At 32.1% G+C, this 24,897-nt stretch overlaps 2 protein-coding genes across 6 annotated transcripts in view; one reads left to right on the forward strand and one right to left on the reverse strand.

The window, feature by feature from the left end:
• Nucleotides 1-315: 315 nt before the first annotated feature.
• Nucleotides 316-24,897, forward strand: part of LOC145324766 (caspase-3-like) — a 233,698-nt gene continuing 209,116 nt past the window's right edge. For 3 of the 5 annotated variants that reach the window (XM_080167391.1, XM_080167393.1, XM_080167392.1), the window contains exon 1: nt 322-348. The gene's annotated coding sequence lies outside the window, so the exon portion shown is untranslated. Of the gene's footprint in view, nt 349-24,897 lie in introns of all 5 variants that reach the window. The other 2 variants (XM_080167388.1, XM_080167390.1) reach the window with 1 other exon arrangement.
• Nucleotides 20,095-24,399, reverse strand: LOC145324767 (uncharacterized). The gene is made up of 7 exons (XM_080167394.1): nt 24,346-24,399; nt 23,853-23,930; nt 23,283-23,419; nt 22,569-22,715; nt 22,055-22,233; nt 21,404-21,731; nt 20,095-21,087 (listed from the first exon to the last, which is right to left on the reverse strand). Exons 3-7 carry the CDS (start codon nt 23,299-23,301, stop codon nt 21,047-21,049), a joined length of 714 nt encoding a protein of 237 aa, XP_080023520.1. The 5' UTR covers nt 23,302-23,419; nt 23,853-23,930; nt 24,346-24,399; the 3' UTR covers nt 20,095-21,046.

The following is a 24,897-nucleotide window of genomic DNA, read 5'->3' on the forward strand; positions in this document are numbered from 1 at the left end:
AGTTTCTGACAAAGATAAGGTTATAATTTTGTGTCTAGGCGACATAATTTAATATTGTTTTTTCTTTTATGAGCATTGCAAATCTTTCAAAATTTTCATTGTACATAAAATGCTATTTTGAAATGCCTAGAACTTTTTTGTTATTGAAGCTGATGGCTTTAAATTTGGGGTATTGGGTATACTTGTGATTGTCTTTCAGCACTTAAAGTGTAGTATTTCTTGCAGGCTTCCTTTAATAGGACATTTTTAGTTGATCAGTATAGTGAAATGTGCATAGAAAATGTTAATCAGATGAGATTTTTTTACGTTTGACAACCAAGCTAATATTGCTTGATTCACTTCTACAAGAGGATTACATTGGTATTGCACCCATATGGAATTGCACCCACGGAATTGCACCCAGTGGGATTGCACCGACGGGATTGCATCCACATGGAATTGCACCCATACAGGATTCCACCCACAAAATTGCACCCATACGGGATTCCACCCACGGAATTGCACCCATACAGGATTCCACCCACCAAATTGCACCCATACGAGACTCCACCCACGGAATTGCACCCATATGGGACTCCACCCACGGAATTGCACCCATACAGGACTCCACCCACGGAATTGCACCGATACAGGACTCCACCCACGGAATTGCACCCATACTGAACTGCACCCACGGAATTGCACCCATACGGAATTCCACCCACGGAATTCCACCCATAAGGGACTCCACCCACGGAATTGCACCCATATGGGATTCCACCTACGGAATTGCACCCATACGGTATTCCACCCACAGAATTTCACCTGTATGGGATTCCACCTATGGAATTGCACCCATGCAGGATTCTTTTCTCAAATTTACAATTTTTGAGAGGGTGGGTTAAATGTTTTTAAAAAATTTTATGGTGGTGGGGTGACTTTAAACACTCCCCTAAATATTTTTTCCTAAATTCTGTTTTATATTTTTTGGTTGGAGGGGTGATTTCTCACACCCCCCTTAAATTTTTTTTATTCATCTATTCCTTAACCCCCTAAAAATTGAATATGGAAGAAAAAAAGAAGAAAAACTTTTTAGAGGTGTGGGTGTTACCCCATCCTTCAAATTGAAAATAACAGCCAAAATTTTTTTGGAGGGGTATGGGCATTCATGCCACCCTGGAAAAAATGAAAATTGAAAACAGAAGAAATTTTTTTCAATGGGGTCACCCCACCCTCCAAAATATTAAAAATGCAGCATTTTTTGAGAAAATTAGATTTAAAGATTTCAAGTTCAATTTTCACCCACTAGGAGTTACCGCATAATCATGACAAGAAAAGCAAAGATTATTTATTTAAAATTTTGAACAACTTTTCTTTTATAAAATCAGTCATAAAACCTCTTTATATATGATTTAAGGCTGAATTTCCGTGACCTTAGCAAAGCAATTGATAAAAATGGCCATTATTTAACTTACTTCAGGAGGGGTTTAATGAAGAACGTTATAAAAGCAAAGTTGTTCAAAATTTTAAATAAATAATCTTTGCTTTTCTTGTCATGATTATGTGGTAACTCCTAGTGGGTGAAAATTGAACTTGAAATTTTCAAATTTAATTTTCTGAAAAACCGCTGCATTTTAGATTTTATTGAAAAGTGAAATGAAGTTACTTAACCTAGGGTAATGAAATGCACTATGTCCCAATTTAGGTTCTGACACAAAAGTCAAAGCACCTTCATTTGCACTGTGCTTGTTGCTCCCATCAATGCATTTGTTCAAGTATTTCCAACTTCAACATTGAAAGGATGTTATTTTCACCATGGGCAAAGCCGTAACAGAAAGGTTGGTGAATTGGGCCTTAAAACTCAATATGAAAATAATGCTGAGTTTAACCTATCAGTGAAATGTCTTCAAGCACTCTCATTTGTGCCTGAAGTAAGAGTATTGGATATTTTTCTAATAGAGCTAGCTGACACATTTCCTCAAGACATAGATAGAGTTAATGAACTGTTATCTTATTTTGAAGTTACATATGTAAGAGGAAGAGAAAGAGCAAATTGAAGACCCTAGCTGATGACAGTGTAGCCAACAATCCTCCTCAAAGGCAAAAGTACAAAGTACTTAACCAGAGACTAGCAAGAAAAGTTGCAACATTTGAGAATGCAGCTAACAAGATGCAATACTTGCGCTCCATTGCTCACATCAATAGCTCTGCTTAGTTATTGGTAAGATTTTTTTTTTGAAAACAAAAATAAAAATCACAAAAAAGCACAAAATTAATGAAAATCACAAAAAAAAAAAACAATAAGAAATTTATAAATAAAAAAAAAACAAAAAAAAAATGGCTTACTATAATACTTGACCTTCTAGTGGTGTAAGATGGATTCAACCAACAAAGTATTGGTCTCTAAAACTATTTTTTTTCAATTTCAGATGAAATCCTGGGGGTAATTCCATGTGGGTGTAGTTCAATAGTTAGAATCCTGGATTTTGGGTTCAAATATGTTTTTTGTGGAACATGTTTGGGTGCAATTCTGTGGGTGGAATCCTGAAGTATGGATGCAATTCAATGGGTTGAATCCCGTATGGGTGCAATTCTGTGGGTGGAATCCTGTAAGGATGCAATTCCATGAGTGGAATCCTGTATGGGTGCAATTCCATGAGTGGAATCCTATATGGGTGCAATTCCGTGGGTGGAATCCCGTATGGATGCAATTCAGTGGGTGGAATCATGAATGGATGCAATTCTGTGGGTGGAATTCCATATGTGTGCAATTCCGTGGGTGGAATTCCGTATGGGTGCAATTCCGTGGGTGGAGTCCTGTATGGGTGCAATTCCAAGGGTGGAATCCCATATGGGTGGAATTCCGTATGGGTGCAATTCCGTGGGTGGAGTCCCGTATGGGTGCAATTCCATGGGTGCAATTCCGTAGGTGGAATTCGGTATGGGTGCAATTTCGTGGGTGGAATCCTATATGGGTGCAATTCAGTATGGGTGGAATCCCATATGGGTGCAATTCTGTGGGTGGAATCCCAAATGGTTGCAATTCCATGGGTGGAGTCCCGTATGGGTGCAATTCCGAGGGTAGAATCCCGTATGAGTGCAATTCCGTGGGTGGAATCCCGTGTGGGTGCAATTCTGTTGGGTGGAGTCCTGCTGGGTGCAATTCCGTGGGTGGAATACCGTATGGGTGCAATTCCGTGGTTACCCTACAGGAGATATGAAAATGGATTCAGAAGAGTAGTCTCATGGGGAAAAAAGAAAGAAATCTAATGCAGCTTTAAAAGAAAGCAAGATAATAACTAGGAAATCAGATGAAGCTGCAATTGGGATACTGGAGAAGGAGAGTAATGGTAACTTTCAACTTTTAGACAGTGGTGGTTTCATTTCTAATGAACTAATTTGTCAAACTCCAAAAGATAAGATGACAAAGACAAGCCTAATTGCTAAAATGATAAAACTGCATCCAGAACCAACTCAAATTGAAATCATCACATTATAGCAAGAGGGTTACAGTTCCAACTTCATCAAAATATCTTCATCCATATTTTATTACCAAGGCGTATCAAGGTGCCCACAAAAGAGTGAACGATAAAATGAGTAAACAGGAAACTTGTAAAGTGGAAAAAGGCGTTAAGGCCAAGTTGGCCAACAACCAGATCATGGAGGCAAAAGCGAGAACACAATGTCTTAGTGTAAAGCAAAGATGGCAGAGCCTCATCACCACTGCTGATTTTAAGTTTGAGGAGATCAAAAATCAGTTAAACTGTTTTTAACCTATTTTTGAATGGGGGGTCAAAAATATACTAGGACACTTATAGAATCAGACTGCAGAGCCCAAATTTGAATTAAGTCCCCAATAAACTTTTTTTGGGGGATTTAACAATTAATTTTTAGTGTTGCTGTAATCATTTTGACCGAAGCAAAAGCTCTTTTTTTACTTCAGGTAATATTGTGGCTTACAGAACATTTTTATATAATTCACTTTATATTGATACAACAAAAAAACATTACTCTGTTCATTGGAAATAATTTTTTTTCCAAAACAATTAATTTCATTGAAAAATCTAACATTTACAATAAAACAAATAATTCTGAAATCTAACCAATAAGAAGTCTTGTTTTATATAATTCTTTACAATTCAAAAAAAGAGTGTTTTCACAAAGTGACGTATTTCCAATGTAGTTAAATATTTTTTATTTAATTAAAATGAAAAGAATGAAAACCATACACATAAAAGATACATACTTTTTAAAATTATTTTAAAAGATAAGTTTGAATAATCTTATTTCATAACACATTTGTATATGTGACAATAATAAATTTGTTGTATTGCATAAACATTTGTTGTCATTTAACCCTTTACAGCCATTTTTTATGTTTTTAAAATAAGTGAGAGAACACAAACATGTTAATGTTAATTCGTTGATATATTATAAAGAATTAACTTTTTAGTGAATTTTTATAGTAAAATCATAAGGCCTAATTTTACTCTATACCAGAATACAATATTTATGAAGGAAAACACTCTAAAAGCTACGAATTTTACCAAAATAAAAAAAAGACCTTTTGCTTCAGTCAAAATGATCATGGCAACAGTAAAAATTAATATTTAAATCCCCCCAAAAAAGTTTATTGGGGACTTAATTCAAATTTAGGCTCTGCAGTCTCATTCTACTGGTGTCATAGTATGTTTTTTATATACGTTTTAAAAATAGGTTAAACACAGTTTTAAAAACCTGAGAAGAGAATTTGGGAATTCTGTTTCTGCTGCGGACGCAGTTGTCACCCCTTAGTGCTAAAACCAATATAACAATACCAAGTTTTACTGCAAGTATCCTGTTGTTTTTTGTGTTATGTTTAATGTCACCCCTGTAAGCTTCAAGCCAGTTCCTGCCGCCCAACTCAACTTCTACTCCGCCCCTGTTGTAGCTTTTGATAATTTAGATCCAGAACACCTAACAGAACCCCATGGTCAATAGTTCGTGCCTGCCATAGGGCCCGCGATGCCGGACAGTTCGATTTTTTGTGATTCAGATAATAATCTGTGATATATAGACCAGTTTTAGAAAATTATTAAAAAAATAAAGTGTCAATTATGTAAATTGCAGTTTTAAAATTACCATTGGCCATTTTTTAAAAGATCACCAAAGAAGGGCCTAAGTAAATGCTGTAGTGGACAAGTTTGAGGAAAATTGAATAAAATAATTTCCTTAGTTAGTGATGGGCTCACAGACAACCAAAGAATGGCTAAATATTTGTGAGTGATACTTGACCCTGAACAACCTGACACAAAATTGCAGGACACACATTACATCTAATTTCTACTGGAGACACCTCACATGCTGAAATTAAAATACTACCCACATAAGGCAGTTAGGGAGTTGAATCCATTTTTATAGAAGCAGAAATATAATCTATGATTATGGTTTGGACCCTCTAAAACTGTAATCTACCCTTCCACTTTCCCCTCTCTTGGTAAAGATATCTTCAACGCCGATACGATTTTTGAAATATAAGATTCCACTTTTGTCTCTCTTGTTGAAGATATCTTCACCAAGAGAGGCAAAAGTGGAATCTTAAATTTCAAAAATTGTATCAGCGTTGAAGATATCTTCACCACGAGAGGGGAAAGTGGAATCTTACATTTCAAAAATCGTATCGGCGTTGAAGATATCTTCACCAAGAGAGGGGAAAGTAGAATCTTACATTTCAAAAATCGTATCGGTGTTGAAGATATCTTCACCAAGAGAGGGGAAAGTGGAAAGGTAGATTACAGTTTTAGAGGGTCCAAACCATAATCATAGATTATATTTCTGCTTCTATAAAAATGGATTCAACTCCCTAACTGTAAGGAATGATCAATTATTGAGGTAAACAAATAAATTGGAAATATCTCAATAAACTAATTAAAGTTCCACTGGAACATGACCTTTATGATAAAAAAGTTACAAGTGCCCATTTACAATTTAGAAACAATGAGATGACTCACAAGTTGTCCGCCCAGTTATTCAGCATGACTGTGGTAGATACACTAGTTTATCTTAGAGAAAATTCTGTGCATTGCCTTCATTCAGGATTGAAGAGGCAAGCTTCTTAGCAAGGGCCAACAAAAAACAGGTTTTCTAGGATTTATTAGCAACCATGAGTGTGCCAAGGAGTTACATGAAAAGTATGTAACAACTAATAAAGAGTACTTACTAATCAGGAGACTTTCCCAAGGCCACCTGGAACACTGTTTTGGAAGTATAGGAGGAAGATTGGGATGTAATGACATTACAACCAAACTGCAGTTTGTTAGTGCATACAAGAAGCTTATTATTGGGACAAAAACAATTATTCACCCAATGTTTATCAATCTAATACTAACTTCAATGCCTAGAATAAAGTAACCAAACTAGTATTAACTTTTATTTTTTGAAGTTTTTATAGTAAAGTCGCTGATTTTTTTTGTTAAATCTAAAGTTTATTGACAAGTACATCTATTTGTGAATTCGTTTTATTTAAATTATTATTTTTTATATGATTTTTTTATCATTTTCTTACATCCTATATAAGCCCGGTTCGACATTTCCATTTGGAGTCTGAAATTTGTATTACCCGATTTACTAATAGATCTTTTTTGACAACAACAACAAAACCGGGTTTTTTTACCCGAAAATGGCGGAACCTATAGCCGAAACACTAAATTTGAAATAAATCGCTTCGTATATTACTTGTAGCTCTATAGATTACATGAGGTTATGTAGTTTTCAATTACGGATCGTATCAAAGTTCTAAAAAGTGTTCATCTCACTTTGGGCGTTCAAAAAATACATTTTTCAATTTTTGGTCGAAATAACCGGGTTTTTTCAGCAAAACCGGGTTTTAACGCCGGCGGAAACCGCCCAAAACGGGTAATAATGCCTGGTTGGTATTTATGGCCGAACCGGGTTTTTTTGCAACTTTCCTGTGCACGCCACTAGAGCAAAACAAAAAAATACGTTTTCCGTTTTTACCATTATAAAGCTTCCCTGAGATTTTCAGCTCAATCGGCCCATAAAAGTGGCGCTCGGCACTAATGGGTTAAGCATAATTCATTTTATGATTTTATTTATTGATTTAAAAATATGTATCTAAAACCACCTACTAGACAAAGTAATTAAATTATAAAAAAAAACTTGATGCGAATGATAAACTATAATCAAATACAGTGCTGACCAAAACCATGTTCAATAAAGAACTTTGAATTTTATAAAATATTTTAAATGCAAAGATTTTTTGTTTAAAAATGGAAAAACGACAGGCTGGATATCAAAACGAAAACTACCCAAATGTAAACTTTTTTCTCCAATAGAGAAATCAATACTATAATTGTAAATACTATAAAAATATTAAAATCTTGTTTAAATTCAAATAATGTAAAAAAGAAATACTTTTTTTTCCAAAATACATGAATATTGTATGAAGGATATGTTAGTGAATTATCCAACACTACTTCATGAAGTAGAATACACTACTTTATGAATGCATGGAATATATTGTGTTATAATTGTTTATATATAAGAATTAAAAGATTTATGAAATCTTACAATATAACAAGTAAAAAAACCAACCAAAGAAGAAAATTTACAAAATGAATACATTTTCAAATTGAATAGTATTGTTGAAAAGAAATTTTATATTGAAAATAAAGGTTTTTAGGGATTCATTGGCAACATAGAGTGTGCCAAGAAAATTTGTCAGAACCAAGAAATTGGGAGTATTTACAAATGAGGACACTATCACAAGGCCAGCTGGAACTGGGAGCAATTTACAATACTAATGCACTGACATTTATCAACACTCAAAAAAGCTTCTTGTTGGGAGAATGGGTGATATCAATGCTGGTTCCTTTAATGTCTTAGTGAAAGACTAAACAGTTTTACCAGATTTATCAGCATTTAAGGCTGCAACAATCCCTTCATCAGGTTCCTCAGTTGATCATGTAGAAACCAATGATTACAATGAAAGCAATGTTATTTCTGGTAATGTTGTTTTACATAATGTGTTTTAAGTTTCTTTTTACAAATATTTTTAATTTGATTGTTTGCTAATATTTTTGGATTGCTTTAAATAAGTTTGTCTCTTAATATTAAATTGAGTACAAACTCCTATTTCTATCAACACACTGTGGGCTAGAATTGAATCAAGACAAAAGTAAGTGCCGAGCTCTGGGACCTATGTATGGTGAAAATAGACATAAAACCATGATGATTCCAGGTAAAACCAAAATATTTCAGCGGGGGCTTTTTAAGAAAATTAGATTTGAAAATTTCAAGTTCAATTTTCACCCCCTAGGAGTTGCCGCATAAGCATGACAAGAAAAGCAAATATTATTTATTTAAAATTTTGAACAACTTTGCTTTAATAAAGTTCTTCATAAAACCACTCCTGAAGGGAGTTAATAAATGGCCATTTTTATCACTTGCTTTGCAAAGGTCACAAAAATTCAGCCTAAAATAAATCATATATAGAGAGGTTTTAAGAAGGACTTCATAAAAGCAAAGTTGTTCAAAATTTAAATTAAATATTATTTGCTTTTCTTGTCATAGTTATGCGTCAACTCCTAGGGGGTAAAAATTGAACTAGAAATTTTCAAATCTAATTTTCTCAAAAAGCCCCCGCTGAAATATTTTGGTTTTACCTGGAATCATCATGGTTTTATGTCTATTTTCACCATACATAGGTCCCAGGGCTCGGCACTTACTTTTGTCTTGATTCAATTCTAGCCCACAGTGAACAATTAGTCCCTTGTGGCCTGTAGGCAAACATGGGTGGGGGAGTGTGTTGATCAAAATAGTTTCAGTGAAAAATATCTATATGAATAAAAATTATGCCTGTTGAGCATAACTCTTTTTCAATTTCAATTTATTTATGGTTTTTAAATAAGGTGTTGGTTATGATTTCATAATAATCCTAAAATCTTTTATCTGAAACCACTCACTAGACACAGTATTATAAAAATAAAATAAATAAATTGATGCACATGAAGCAACTCAGACCTTTTTCGACCAAAGATACTCAAATGGTTCCTTTACAAGCCCAATCAATCAGTTTTAAGATATCTTTATATTTCAAGGAAAATTGATGAAAATACTAAAAAACAGCAAATTTGGGTGTTACCTTTTATATGCACAGATACCATAAAATCAACAGAAAAAATACTTGTTTTTACTTTTCTGTCATTTTTAAAGTTTGATTCTGTTAAATTGGCTATTCTTGAAGGGATTTATGCATTAAAATATACTGAAACATAATATTGGGCAGAAAGTTAAATACTTGTTAGCAATAATAATTAGCCAAAAAAGTAAAACAAAAAGTTTTTTAATATGGTAAAATAATGATAATCTAAATCTTAATTTTGGGGATGATGATCTGAAGGACGCTCTTACTGGTGGTGATGATGACCCAGATGGTATCCAAGTACATGAGCATTATGACAACTCATCTATTGAACTATGGTCCAATTTTTGTATTTGTGGCAGCCTCCAATTAAAAGTTGTAACAAGAAATATAACCATCTTTTAAAAACTATTATATTTACCTTATGAATTGGAGAATTTAAAAACCATGATTGTATGTTTTATGATTTCTCTTGATTGGAGAATGCTACAAATACAAAATTCGGACCATAGTTTAATAGATAAGTTGTCATAATGCTCATGTATTTGGATACCATCTGGGTCATCATCACCAACAGCAAGAGCATCTTTAAGATCATCATCCCCAAAATTAAGATTTAGATTATCATTATTTTACCATATTAAAAAACCTTTTGTTTTACTTTTTTGGCTAATTATTATTGCTAACAAGTATTTAACTATATCCTGTCAACTAGAGGTTGGCAGCTGTCCTCTAAAGTGATAGAGGTCAAATTTCTTATTTTCAAAATTTTCTTTCTTTGAAATACATTAATTTCTGCCCAATATTATGTTTCAGTATATTTTAATGCATAAATCCCTTCAAGAATAGCCAATTTAACAGAATCAAACTTTAAAAATGACAGAAAAGTAAAAATAAGTATTTTTTCTGTTGATTTTATGGTATCTGTGCATATAAAAGGTAACACCCAAATTTGCCGTTTTTTTAGTATTTTCATAAATTTTTCTTGAAATATAAAGATATCTTAAAACTGATTGATTGGGCTTGTAAAGGAACCATTTGAGTATCTTTGGTCGAAAAAGGTCTGATTTGTGAGCATTTTTTACCAAGTTGTGGCCAAATAAAAATAAAACATAAAAAAAAGTAACACACTTTATTGCTGGCCATGTTTAAAAAAGAAATTTTAATTTTTATAAAATAGTTTGAATTCAAATTTTTTGTATCAAAATGGCAAAACTTCTGGTTGGATTACAAAAATAACATTACTTAACTGTGAACTATTTTCTCCGAAATAGTAGAAGATATCAATACACTAAGCAATATTTTTTTTGCAGTAACTTTAAATAGTTCCAGAGAGGTTTATAACTATTTTCTGGATGGGTAACATAACCCTCCAAAGAGAAATCGTCCCACTAAAAATCCTCAAAATTTTAGTTTTTCTTTTTGAAGCTGAAATTAAAAGTGGATTGTTAACTTTACCCTCTCCTTCCCCTTTGGCGTTGCCGAAAGTAAGAAATGAAGAGTGGTTTCAAAATGGTACAGATGATTCCAAATGGAAACTGTCTGAATAGATGGCTTTTCATTTCTTTTTCTTTCTGTAAAATGCACAAAAGGAATATTTGTATTGATAATGTGGTGTGTATTCACTTCTACACATGTAGAAAATTGAGATGACATTTCACTACTAGTATAAAACATGGCTATGTTCGTACCTGCATTTTTTTTATCCTTCGGTTCAACATTAGAAATGGTTTTGTTAGAAGTGGAAATGTAAACATTTTTACAAGCACTAGATAGTTTTAGCGATTCACATGAAGATTATAAATGTTTTTTTTTTAATGTTTTTAGAATAAAATATAAAAATTATTCTAGAAAAAAATCTTCCAACCAAAAATTGGATAAATCTTTGTATGTTTGAATGTTCATATTCAATATTTTAAATGTTTTCCATAGCTTTTCAATGTTTTCAAAAACATTGAGTAAACATCTTCCTGTGAAAACATCCAATAATGTTGATGCTAATCTTTTTAATGCCCCGTATAAAAATTTCAAATAATAAAAGTTGCATATGATAACAACAGCACAAACTGACCTTGCCTCAATTTCAATATAATATATACCCTCTTTTTAATAAGTTTTTATTGTCTTTCTGCGAAATACTATTCAGATATGCGGAAGTTAATGCACATATAATAATGCTTGCTTAATATTCAGGGATCTAAAGGGATAAGACAATGGGAGATAAATTGATGAACATCACCAATTATGATACTTAAAACTACCCCTTCTGCAAATCACAACTAGGGGTTGAAACGTTTGGACATTCAATTTAATAAACCAACCAATCAAAATCAAGTAATAATTCCCAAAGTTGTTGTCTACGAAAACTTTGAAATTATACTATAATTTATCATTTTAATATCCGCGGAAAGCTGTCTATAATACGATGCGGTGAATAAATATTAATACATTGTTTTTTTGCTATCATATATAAATCATAATATATGGAGGTAAATCAAAGCCAATTGAGTAAAAAGTATGATACAATGTGTAATGACTTATAATTTGTATACACAAAATAGCAATGACACTAAATTATTGCAAAACATAATTCTACATTTTTGTAGAAAGTGTGTAAAATGTTTGACTTTCTGAGATTATTTTTATCATAAAAATAATTTTCAGACTTTGGGGACTAGTGTAATAAACATCCTAATGTCCCCTCCCTCCACGGCCTCAAAGCATTAAAATATCTATAAGTAAATGTTAAAATTCAAAGGGTGAGTAAATTTCAAAATACCTTTTACTGTTTTTTTGTTATAATAAAATAATAGGATGTATGTCTGACTGTTATCCTTTTACACTGAAGCTTCTTATGTGCCAAGAGAAGATTTATCACTATTTTTGTTGATTGTAAAAAATTATTTATAGATAAAACAACCCATAAAAAGTCAAAATTAAAGGGTCGCCTTCTTCTACATCCATTCCTTCTCCTTTCCATGAAATGTCCCAAGAAGCCTCTAGGGGCGCAGCTACTTGTTCTTTAGAATGAAGTCGGATGTTTTATACACGAAATGTTATGTCCGCACAATTTTTGCCTTGTATTTTGTTAAATATTATTCAGTGTCTGTTGACAACAATTATGTACAATCACTTCCCCATATGTATCAAATTGCAAATTACTATCGGCCTCTAGGGGCACTTGTGTGAAAGTAGAAGGGGGATGGAAGTCTACGTTCTACTTTAGATTTTAGTTTTAAGAAGAATAGGCAAAAAAACTTGTTAAGATGTAATTTTTTATTAAGCGAATTATCTTGAGAGAATGATAGTATTTATTTAAAATAGTTATCTTGGCATAGGAGAACCTTTCCTAATTAAGAACCATATCGGTTCTGCAGTTACCTCACAAACGATCCCTCTACTCTTATTATTATAGATGCCTTTTTATCTTTTCGCAATTTCTTCATTTGCGAATTTATGAATTTGTGAAATTTAACACCCAATGACAAGAATATACTATAATTTTTCTTTACAAATATTTAGGTTATACGCTTTTTAAGTAAACTCTTTTTCATATACATGATTTTTTTACGGATACCCGATATTTTATAAATGTATGCATTTTAATTATTTGTGTTTAAATAATCACGTCCAGGTTGTTTTATTTGCATTTTTTGTTAATTTTTCCATTCTATGTTTCTTACAAAGACAATTTTTTTTTATTTAATCAAGATATAAGATTATAAATATTTTTAAAAAATGAATTTGTATAGAAAATAAATAACAAATGAAACTAATTTAAAATTTCAAAATTATTAAGCTATTTTTTTACATTCTTAATTATCTGGTTGGTTGTTTGTGACATGTATGGTCTCTAAATCACAAAGCTAATTATCTACATTTTTTTTTGGCAAAGCTTTATGTAATTTCGGACAGGTTTAATCCTATTGTCGCGGTAAGATATCTATCAGAAAATTTTGTAGAAGATTCCCAGTGACAATGAGCTCAAAATATATAATTTATTTGGTCCATCTGTCTGATAGTCATGCTACAAAAGACATACAGGGTGGGGCAAATAAGACCGGACAAATTATAACTTCTAAACAAATGAACATAAAATCGTCAATTTTAAAGATTTTATTGAATTTTAAAAACTGGCAAGCAAAATAGGTATATGACTATTAGATTATTCAATAAAATCGCCGCCAGCCTTAATCACCGCCTCTACCCGCCTCCTCAACCGCCGGCAGGTCCAGGTCAAAATGTACCTGTTCAAGCTGGCGTAGTTCTCCTTGATAGTGGCAATGAGGGAGGTCTTTTTGGTATGGGCACGTCTATTGGTGCATGCTTCAAAGTAGCCCCAGGCCCAAAAGTCCATTGAATTAAGATCGGGCTGCTGGGAGGCTACATTTCCTTAGGAACGTGAGTAACCGCAGGATCAAAATTCGCCCAACTTTCAAGCTACCCTTAGACACGGAGGCTCTTATTTGGAACACAGTTGAGCTAGAACGACGTTCTTTACCTTTTTGGAATTGGTATGAAGTTTCAGCTAGGGTTGTCAGCGCAACCTATAGTCTAAAATGAGTTTTAAAGTTTCATATGGGTCCCTGAAGTCAAGAACCATGAAATTTTCACGAATTTTCATGGTTTTTGACGTTTTTTACATCTCAAAATCTGCCTCATTCCACTTTGCTGGAGTACTACGGCCAAGGCATTTTAGATAGAGAGCTCTAGTCTTTTCTAGTGTCTTACTTATGTATATAACAGTATCCCCAGCAAGTTGCATAACTCTACCTCACCTACAGATGGGCTGAGGACAGATGTAGTGGGCCCTAGTCGAGAATCCAGATTAAACCACCGGCGCATTTGGAATCTGCCTTGTTGAACATATACACGGCCAGCTCGTTGTACACGTCCATCTTCGTCCAAAGATTTTTTTATGCTAAAAGTTCATTACCTAAGCTTTTTATAGTGTGGTCAAACGTCCTGATTGGTCAAGTAGTTTTGGCGCTATGGCCGTTTAAAGTTTGTCCGGTCTTATTTGCCCCACCCTGTATATGTATAGTTACAAATGAGTCAAAAAAAATGTCCCCCGACCCTGATGAATATTATCATCCTTGTTTAATTATTATTATTCTAAAAACAATTCAATCAAAGCCAAAGTATATTCTTTTTTATGTGTTGAGAGAGAAAAAACATTACAAAATGTAAAAAAGCTTTCACAAAAATTAGTTCATCAAATAAATGTGGAACTCAAATTACTGCAAAAAAAACTTAATTAATGTATTGTTCAGTTTTCAATTTAATATTTCATTTTCAACAAAAAGGTACAATCAAGCATTTTGAAAAAATAACAGGATATCTATATGTGTGTCTGTTTGTGTCTTTTACAGAAAGATCGCCCTAACCGCTGAACCGATATGGTTTTCCTTAACGGTGAAGCTTCTTATATGTCTAGGGAAGATTTATAACTCCTTTTAGGGAAGTTATCTTCCCCCTTTCCATGAAAAATCGCCTTTTAATTTTTAAACCTCCCACTCCCCTTCTTTAATTTTCCTCTAGGGGCATAGCGGCTGGCAAACAATATATAATAATATATTGAATAATATATAAGAATATGGATTATACATTGTTGTAGACAGCGCAGACAGCGATAATAGTTATTTCTCGCATCGTATTATAAACGGCTTTCCGCGGATCTAGAATGTACAATTATGAGATTGAAACTAGTTTTTTTTAGCCCCGAGGTGCCGAAGGCACCAGCTAAAAAAACTGGTTTTAATCTTATGATTGTACATTTTTATATTCGTAGAAAGCTGGATATAATACGATGCTAGACATAGTTTTTTCGTATGGATGAGAACCGGTTCCTATCCACCGGATTCGAATAAATACGAGAAACAAAAATAAACCTTCTGTCTCTTAAAGGTGGAAAAGAAGGTTGGTATTTGAAGGTTTAACAAACCCAATCAAGATATATAAGCCAACAAATAAGAGATCGTGTTTATAAAACATTTTGGTAGTATTTTAATTTACTGTTCGATATTCCCTATCTAAATCCAACATATGAAATAACAGGAAGGTCCTTTTACTTTTTGCTATAAATAAAATATGAAGATAATGATATTGTTTTTGTACAAATAAATGTTGATTTATAAAAAACTTTATCAAACAAAGCAAAGCTTGTTTTTTTAAACATTTTTTCTGGGAAGGGTATATTTTGTTGTTTTAGGAGGGAGGAGACATTGAACTGTAAATTTATCTTGTGCCCAATCTTTATAGCCAAGTTATTTTTTTAGTTGGCTTGGAACATTAAATACTTTAATTTAATTTTGATTAGTTGGTTTTATGCAGTCAATAAGTAATCTAAGTTTAGGTTTAAATACCGCAGAACAATTTTCTGTATTTTCTACATCATAAGTTTGTTTAACTTGTTTATGCTGTTTTACAGTTTACTTATCGATATAGACATACTTTTTTTTAAATAGGGTGTGCTTTTTGTATTTATATATGTCATTATTTATTTACATAATGACTGTCATTATTACCTCTAAAATAAACACTTTTATGGTTATTTTAAAGCATTTTATTTATGGCCGATAGTAAGGAAGGGAGGGAACATTGGGCTGTTCATTACACTAGTCCTTAAAGTATTTTTGATAACGTTTTCTTATTCATTGGCTTAACAATTTGTAATAAATTTTGTACGGTTTTGCTACTCAAGAAAAATACTTACTTGTTTAGAAAAAATCCACCTCCAAATTTATTCATTTTTCTATGCTAAGCCTTTATCATAAAGTCATTATAATGTTTTTATTTGTCATAAAAAGTGTGATTGAGGTGATTCATTATACATTTATTGACCACGTTTATTATTTGAAGCCTACTTTTACTGTCATTAATAAAGTAATATAAAGTGCATTTTACCGGGGAGGGAGGGGACGATGGACAGCTTATTAAACAAGTCCCCAAAGTTTTTTAACAACGTTAAATGTGCTTTGTGGTCACCCAAAATATTAGGCCCTTTGGCAAACTCAGGCGTGGACCCTTAACCTAACCTATTTTAAACCATCTCTTAAGTTTTTTAAATGATATTGCCTAACCCCTGTGAGAGGCTTATTTGTAAATTCATATCTTCACCTAACCTTATTTGTATAGAAATACTTAATTAACATAATAATTTAGAATCTAAAGCGTTTGTCCACTCCGACGTTTGTCACTCCTGCGTTTATCCTGGAACCAAATATTATAAAAATAATAAAAGAGAAAGTATTATATAAAAAGTGTTGCAAAGGAAAACAAATGAAGGGCTCTTCAGCTAAAGATCTAGGGCACTTCTAATTTTCTTGAGGAAAATATAGGTATTTCTAAAATAAAATAAAGCATAGAAAATACACTTTTGACAAATAAGTTACTGTTAGTTCAGTAGTATGTAAGATATCACAGTTGCCAAATATGTACGATATGATTTTTAATTTATTTTTAATTTTAATCGTAAAGGTTTCTTATTGTTTTTGTCTTTAAATTTTGTTTAGCATTGTCGCTTTATATGAAAATCTAAAGATTATTAGCTTGTATTTTGTCATATAGTAATAAAAATTGTCTTAAACTTCACTTGAAAAAAACGTTATTAATATTATCTTTCGAAGACAATTACCTGTACCAACAATCAGTATTCTTGGTACTAGATTAATTAATACTTTGATCAAAATGTAAGTAAATAAAGTATGATCTAATTGCTTTTAGTCTGTTCATATTATAAAGGTCAGGTTTTAGAAAACTTTAAAATTCTATAACAATTTTAGCATATTGGTTAGAGTCTCAGACATAAGCGCTTCATAATTGCTCTGTAATTTTAATCATTACTATTTTATCAGCGCGATTTATTTTGTTTTATTTGCATATTTATGACTACTAGACAAAAATAGTGCAATCAAAGGGTTAATTGTTTTTAAAGCTTTATTTTGGTGCTAATAAATATAGTACTTTGGAAATATTTTTGATGATTTTCTGTTTGAAGACGAAAAAAGCAGCATGTTACGTCATAACAACGAGGGATTATCCATCTCTTTTTTAGGGGTTTTCGTTCCTACTCCTCCTCCCATATTTTTATGACGTCATTGAGGGATCTTCTTCTGTTTCAAAGATCTTAATCTTTAACACACATAAGCAAGAAAATCTGAACTTTGTAAAACAGAGTTCCCTAGTAAAAAGTTGAGGCTTTGTATTGCAAGATGTTATCAGCCTTTCCCTCTTTTTCCCATTCCATTTTAAGGGCGCGGCATTCACAAAATAAAATAAACAATTACAATAGAAAATAATTACTTTTCCTTCGAACATCTTATGTCTTTCAGCGTTGATTGCTCCTATTTTAACTCTTCATAAACATTTAAAACATGAAATTTGCCCATATTAATTGCTTGTTGCTTTCTTTTATTGGAATATAATTGTAGAGATTTGATATTTACAATATCGAATCTCTTAATTTTTGTGATATTCAATACACTTTGACATTAACAAAACATTTGACTTGATTTTTTATAAATCAATACCAGCAAACTTAAGTACATTTAAGTCAGTTTTTTATCCCACTACTTAGCCGATGTAATCATGATAAGTATACCAGTATAGTGATCTAAAGGGATAAGACAATGGCAGATAAATTAATGTATATCCCTAATAATTAAACAAAATTACCCCATTTTTAGATTAAAATTAATGGTTGAGCGTTTGCACTCATCTTAATGAGCCAACCAAAATTCAATAAAAGTCTCCAAAGTTGTTAAGCCAACGAATAAGAAAACATTATCATAAAACTTTAGCGCATAGAGCAATAAACAGCCCAATATCCCCTCTATCACCACCATTTCTTTTTCTATTAAAGTGTATGTTGTTTGTTGCCACGCCGAGTTAGCAAGTTTTTACCGATAGATAAACAATGAAATATGTTTCCACTAACTCACTCAAATACAAACTTTTCTCTATGAAAAGCGATACTTCTCTGCAATTAAACATGTTCTTCTGTTGTTAGCTTTCTTACGGGATAGCTCTGATCGTTAAAACAGGATTGTTAGAATTAACTTCGATTTAGTAAAAAGGAACTCTTGAAAAAAAAATGATTTTTAGCAATTATAATTGTGCAAATTTTTTTTTTGTATAGTGCCTTTAAAAAATAACGTCATTCTGGCCTACCAGTGATCAATTAAAATGTATACTGGCCTACAATTGGTAATGTAATCTGTTTATAGGCATTAAAAAGAGATTCCAAATGTGAACACTTGTTTGGGCTTTGTATTTGAAGAATTACATTTTAAAAACTTTTTTGTTTAAAATAAGGCTTAAAATGTCTTTTTCTTTCATTCTTTATTTCATGTTTGTTTGTTAATTTTATGATATTCGCCCTCATGGTTGTTTTCATAATTTTTTTTACCAAGGGTTGAGTTTTGAAAAGGGAAAAATTTAAATGCAACTACACTACACATGAAATTTCCCTTTTAAAACTTTTTTGTTTACCGTTTCTATTTTTCTAATTTGTATATATTAAAACATTAACTTTTTTTAGAGGATATTAAATTAGCTTTAAAAAAACAAAGTGTTAAAGTTTAAACGAGGGATTGATATTTACAGTATATAATATTTTTTTTTTTAAGTTTAAAAATCAACATGTTTTGAATAGAACCTACGGATTTTCTTGTAATGTTTAGAGAGTTGCTGCGCTTTCTAGATCGTACCTAACTGTTACAGAAATCACAATGTTAAGTTTATTATCGTTAAGGCAATTCTTACATGCCTAAATTAACAAGATCTGTTACAGACGTACGGACGGACCCTAATTATAATAAGCCTCGCTTTTCATAATGCATTGAATTGTGGAATTGATCCGTTTTTTTCTCAGGTAAATTGGGAACATGGGGCTGTTAATTTGGGGAATTTTATTTGATTTTTGATATATAATTCATTAACTTAAGAGTCCAAACATTTCAACTACTAATTGAAAGCTACTGAAGGATAAGTTTGTGTAAGATTATTGAGAACGAACATCAGTTTTTCGGCCATTCTCTTATCTCTTACTGTTTTTCCTGAATCTCGCCTGTCAATAGTTTGGTTCCTTGACCAAGATTTGTCTACTAGGCTTGAATGTTGTTAAAATGACTGACACTTTTTTCTTTCCAATAATTGAATTCCTCGGCCAATATCCTGTAAATGACCCCCAAGCCTATCTTTATATTTTTATTTTTAAAGTAAATATGAGTCCATATCATTTAAACATATCTTTAGCCACTTAATCCCCTCACACTCATTTTTAAGTAAACAAGGATGACAACATTCTTAGGAAGCAAAACATTCAAATAAACGGTAAAACCACGAATATATTTGTAGTATATTACGTTTTGATTAATTTGTGTAAATATTAAAATGACCATTTAATATGCACTCTGCTACCATATCAGATGCATGACTCTATAAGTAAACCTAGATTCCATATGCTCTAATAGATGCATGCCATTTATACACATATAGGACTTTTAGAGAAGTTGTGAAATCGCCAAAAAGTTTAAAATGGGGAGGGGGTTCTAGATGATCCACTAGAAGAATAAAGGGATTTTAATAATTGAAATCCTACTTGTCACTGTTGTCTACAATACTACGTCACTCAAAACAATAAAATTTCAACAAAAATAAATACAAATATATAAAGAACATGATAAAAAAATACATTTTTATGTCTGTGGAAAAATTCTCTCTATTGGCAATGCACCTAAGTGGTAGTAGGGTAGGGGGGGAGCATTTTTTTCTTGGGGCGTTTTTCTTAAGAGGCCTTAGGTTACTTACCCTTCAAAAGTTATGAACCTTCCAGGGACCTATGAGAAGCTTTACTGTAACGGAGAGTAAAATCGGTTCGGTGGTTTCTTTGTTCCTTATCTAGCCCTTATTACATTTCCTTAATTTAATTGAGGAAAATATTTAAAATAATAAAAAACGAAAAAAATGTTTTATAAATATTTATTTCATAATAATGAAGCAAAATTTGATGAAAGATTTAGTTAAATATTTATTTTTGGCAGATTTTATTTTATTTTATAATGATTAGAGGGATACAGCGTGGCACAGGAAACGCGATTCTAAATTTGGATCAAACTATTTTTTTATACAAATATTCCTAAAATATAAGAAACTTAGAAAAAAAGGAATAGACAATTTTCAAGAATATTAAAATAAAAATTATTAAATTAATATTCTCTGTCAATAATATGTTACGATAAATAACTTTTAAATATTTGACAAAAACACCCGAAAATACATTAATTATTTCTAAAATACTAGGTCAAAAGATAAATTTTGAATCATTTGTAAAATTTTAATCATAAAACCATGATTAAACAGAAAAAAAATTCGAAAAATATATTTGATCCAAATAAAAAACCGCCTAAACACTTTATAATATATAATTATATTCAATAACAAAACGTATCACAAAAATCTATCAATAACGAAATATACAATATCTAAAAGAGGGTATTTTCGATGACAAATTTTGCAAATAAAAGCAAAGGATTTATATAATTTAGATCTGAAAATAATTTCAATACAAGTTTCTATGGCCATATTGGTTTTAAATAGTTCTTATCAATAATGTGAAAAATTGAGATACCATTTTTTTGTTACAACTTTGAATTTTTGAGGGAATTTTCTTCGTAATTCAGTTTTTTTAAATGTCGAAAACCTTTCGTAGTTTAAATTCTGACTTTAAGTTTCCATCAAATTTCAATAACTTATACGGAATATTTTGAAAGTAAAATTTGTCATCTAAAATCACTCTTTAAACATTTTTTTTGTGGGGGAAACTTCACCACCTCAATAAACTTTAACTTATCAGGAAAACAGGTTTTTCTGATCTATCACATTTCTTTCTAAAATTGTCTCTGGTTCAATGTTTGGATGTTTTCATCCTGTGGTGTCCATGCTGCCAGCTATTCTGGAGCCCCCTGCAATATACAGGTACAAAATTATTGGAATATTTAAGAAAAACAAAGACAATTACATCCAATAGAAGCTTTCAAGATGATATTTCAGGAATAAATAAATATACATAGAGCTTACATTGAAAAAATGAACGGCTTGTGAGAGATTGAGAAGGAAAGGTGTGTGTGTGTGTGTGTGAGAGAGAGAGAGAGAGAGAGAGAGAGAGAGAGAGAGAGAGAGAGGGACAGTAAGAAAGAAAGAGAAAAGGCAGAGAATATATTTTAGAAAATAGACAATCCATTGAGAAAAAAAACGAATAAAAAAAACTTAACACTGTACCTAATGTAGAACCGCCATTTCCTGCCACCATAATACCACCATTGCGGCCCAACATCGGCGGACTCTGTGACTGCATTAGTCTTGGTGAGGCTGTTGCGCTACCGCCAGCTGGCTGTACCACCGCCGTACTGCCTGTGCTAGACGCACTGCTGTCCGTGTAGAGACTGCCGCTGCCGTGATACCCGCTACTGTACTCGTCCAGCGGATTGGTCGTCACGGTACAGTACAAGGGTTCAGTGGTTGCACTGCCGCTGTACACCATGGGCGAGGTTGTGCTGTATTGGTTGGGGCTGCCCTTGTATTTCGGACTGTTGTACCTCACTTTTTCCCTGTATTTTTAAGGTTTACACATTTTGAACACAGTTTTGAAAATAAATAGAACAGCAAAGGAGGCATTAATCATATCCTAATACTTTAGTAACAAGATGTCTATAAGTCTGTTTGTATGTCACTAAAGCTTTTATAATTAATTATTTTAAATCCTGGGAGGTTTATAACTATTTTTTGGGAGGGTACCTCTACCCTTCCAATCGCCCCTTAGAATATATAGTGTAGGGTCGACTCCCCTCCTTTGCACTCAAATGCCTCTAGATGCCTTGTATACAAATTTAATTTTTTTACAGTAGAACAGCAATGAAAATGTAAACCATTCCTGAGTCTCGTATTGATGGAGAAGCCATCCTCATAGATGTTATCATTATTTGTGAACTTATTGAAAGCAGCAGGACTAAACTTTCTCTCCATAACTGTGCTGCTGGGGTTTTCATAATATAATGGTTGGTTGTGGCCAGGTTGGTATCTGGATTCACCACCATAATGCTCATATACACCTAAAAAGATTAATAGGAAATTAAGTTTTAATGCGACTTTTTTATCAAGGCTGCTATAAAAGGTTGCCTAAAGATCGAAAGGGAAGTATTCCAAAAGTACTTAAAAAACTTTATTTTACTATCTTTTTTAAATAAAAATATACTGCTATTAAAGCATAATTCTTAATAATTAATCTAAAACAGTGAGGGCTCTGTAAAAATGTTTTTTTTTCTGGAGGTAGGGTTGAAGTTTAGTTTCGTGTATCAACCCTATAACTGTAACCAGATACTCTAATACTATTCACAAATTCACTTTATAGGATGGTGTTATCCTTGTTTAGAAAACAAAAACATACCTGGAACAATAACAGTGCCAGGAGCGGAGTATAGATCTGGATGCATACCGCCGTTGCTGTTGATAGTTCTGCCCACCGTTCTGTATGGAGATCTCAGGGCTGCCGAGGGGTCGGCGTACTGCAAGCTTGAGTCCCCATAATTCATACCTTAAATTTATTCATTTAAATGTTGTATTAATTGGTTAAATGCTGTGATGGAAAGGACATTGGGCTGTTTATTGCACTAGTCCCCAACGTTTTCTTTTTCTTTGGCTTAACCATCTTGGGGACTTTTATAAAATTTGATTGGTCAGTTTGCTTAGTTGAGATTCAAACGTTTCAATTACTTATTGTAATCTACAGAAGGGATAATTTTATGTATTATCATTGGGGATATACATCAATCTATCGGCCATTTTCTTATCCCTCTAGATCATATTATTTAGATGAATTGGACGTACTGAAGTAGTTTAATGTATCTTTGTTCAATTATCCAGTAAGATTTCGCAGAGGGTTTATGAAAAAAAAATGTATAGAGTTGTATTCTCTGAATAGGACCGCTAAAGTCTACGGGCCTAGTCACTAGAAATTAAAAAGTTTTTATAAATCGAATGAGATTACATTTTTAAAGGTAATTATTTTTGTAGGTTTATTAGCTATATTAGGATATTTTTGCGGTATTTTTTTATTTATATATCAAGACAGTTATATAGTTAATATAAAATTTTTCTGTACCTGTAGGATCAACATACATATCCTGACGGACACCCTGAGCTTCCTGTCCAGGATACCCCTGGAGGTCATGACCTGGATACCCCTGCTTCTCCTCCTCGCATGGCACATATTGAAGATAGTCACATGGATACTTTGACCTTAATAATTGTTTTACATCATGTAAATTCACATTTGTGTACATATATTCAAAATCTTTTAATAAACAAATGACAAGAAATCTATAAAGTTAGATACGAAAAAAACCACCAATGAGAATTGTTAAAATTTTAAAAATACCAAATTAAAGCTTTTACTGAAGTTTAAGTCTTAATATTTAAGGGGAATTGGTAAAAAGGGCAGTCTTCGAAGTTTAATAGGATGCAATTTTTTTAAAAATCGTGAAACGCCTAGTAAGAAAAAGTAAAAAGTGTGATAGTTAATACACATTTCAGTTTTATATCCACAAACCCATCAATTCCAGAAGAACATATTGAATTACACAATACGACTAAACAAAATATTAATAATATTATTAATCAGAACATCATTACAAAATGCTTGTTCATAAAAGTTGCACTGAAAAAAAAGTACCTATGTGAAGAATACCAACTATAAACGGCCACCAGTACAACTAGAAGGATTAGGATCAAGACAGCGCCACTTACAACACCTTGGAAACAAAGCACTGACTGTTTCTTGTATCAAAATATAGAATCAAAAGAAATGATAAAAACATTGATTTATGGTTTATTATTCTCTCATTAAATGTGTTGCATTAAATCATTTTAGCCTCCAAAAAAATCTGCATAATTTCTTCTTTATTTATAATTACAGATATAAATTTTTTAAAGATGATTTTTAGTCGCAAAGCACATCCACAAGTATTTAGATCTGGTAGATTTATTTATATAATTCGGGTAATGATTTGGTTGTCCAATTTTGATAATGTTCTAAACTTTGAATTAAAATAGGCTTCTCTTTAAAAAAACATTTTTTTGTATATTTTACAATTCCAAACAGCTTTTATTATGCTACTAATGGAGGTTATTGTTCTTGTTTTATGTTAAAAAAACATCTGAACTTTCCTATGATTAGAATATAGTCTTGTTGGGAACATTGAAACTTTTCTTGTGGAACCTGCAGTCAATTTATATACATTATATTATTGTATCTTAATAAATTCTTGCGTCTACGCCCCTAGAGGCCTCGATTGGCAATTGAGTTAAAATATAAAAAAATATTTTATAGAGGACCTGTTTTTTCCAAAAGAGATTTCTCTTGGGAGGGCTGCTGTAGCCATACCCCAAATAAACCTATTCTGGATATATGAGAAGTTTCACTGTAAAGAGAACCATGTAAGTTCAGCGGTTAGCGAAATTCTTTAGTACACACAGAATGACATCCTATAACTTTTTAGGAGAATTAAACTTTTTACATTTAGGACTTGACCGATAATAATAATTGAATTAGATATTTTAAAATCGTTTTACTAATTTAAAGCCTTGTAAATGGATCATTTAAAATAGTTGTTTGTCCTAATTAAATCTTAATTCAGCTTTGTTTTTTTAGGATGTTGTTATCCTTGTTTTAAAGAAAAAACTATGCATCATGACTAAAAAATGTAATTTTATTTTAG

Source organism: Acartia tonsa, chromosome 7 (assembly GCF_053477335.1).
Source record: "Acartia tonsa isolate MP-2025a chromosome 7, ASM5347733v1, whole genome shotgun sequence".
NCBI classification, from domain to species: Eukaryota; Metazoa; Arthropoda; class Copepoda; order Calanoida; family Acartiidae; genus Acartia; species Acartia tonsa.

Coding starts and splice junctions, on each gene's coding strand:
- LOC145324767 (XM_080167394.1), bottom strand. Junction 22,234..22,568: donor TGGCACTGTTATTGTTCCAG/GTATGTTTTTGT, acceptor TAATCTTTTTAG/GTGTATATGAGCATTATGGT. Junction 21,088..21,403: donor AAATGGCGGTTCTACATTAG/GTACAGTGTTAA, acceptor TGTATATTGCAG/GGGGCTCCAGAATAGCTGGC.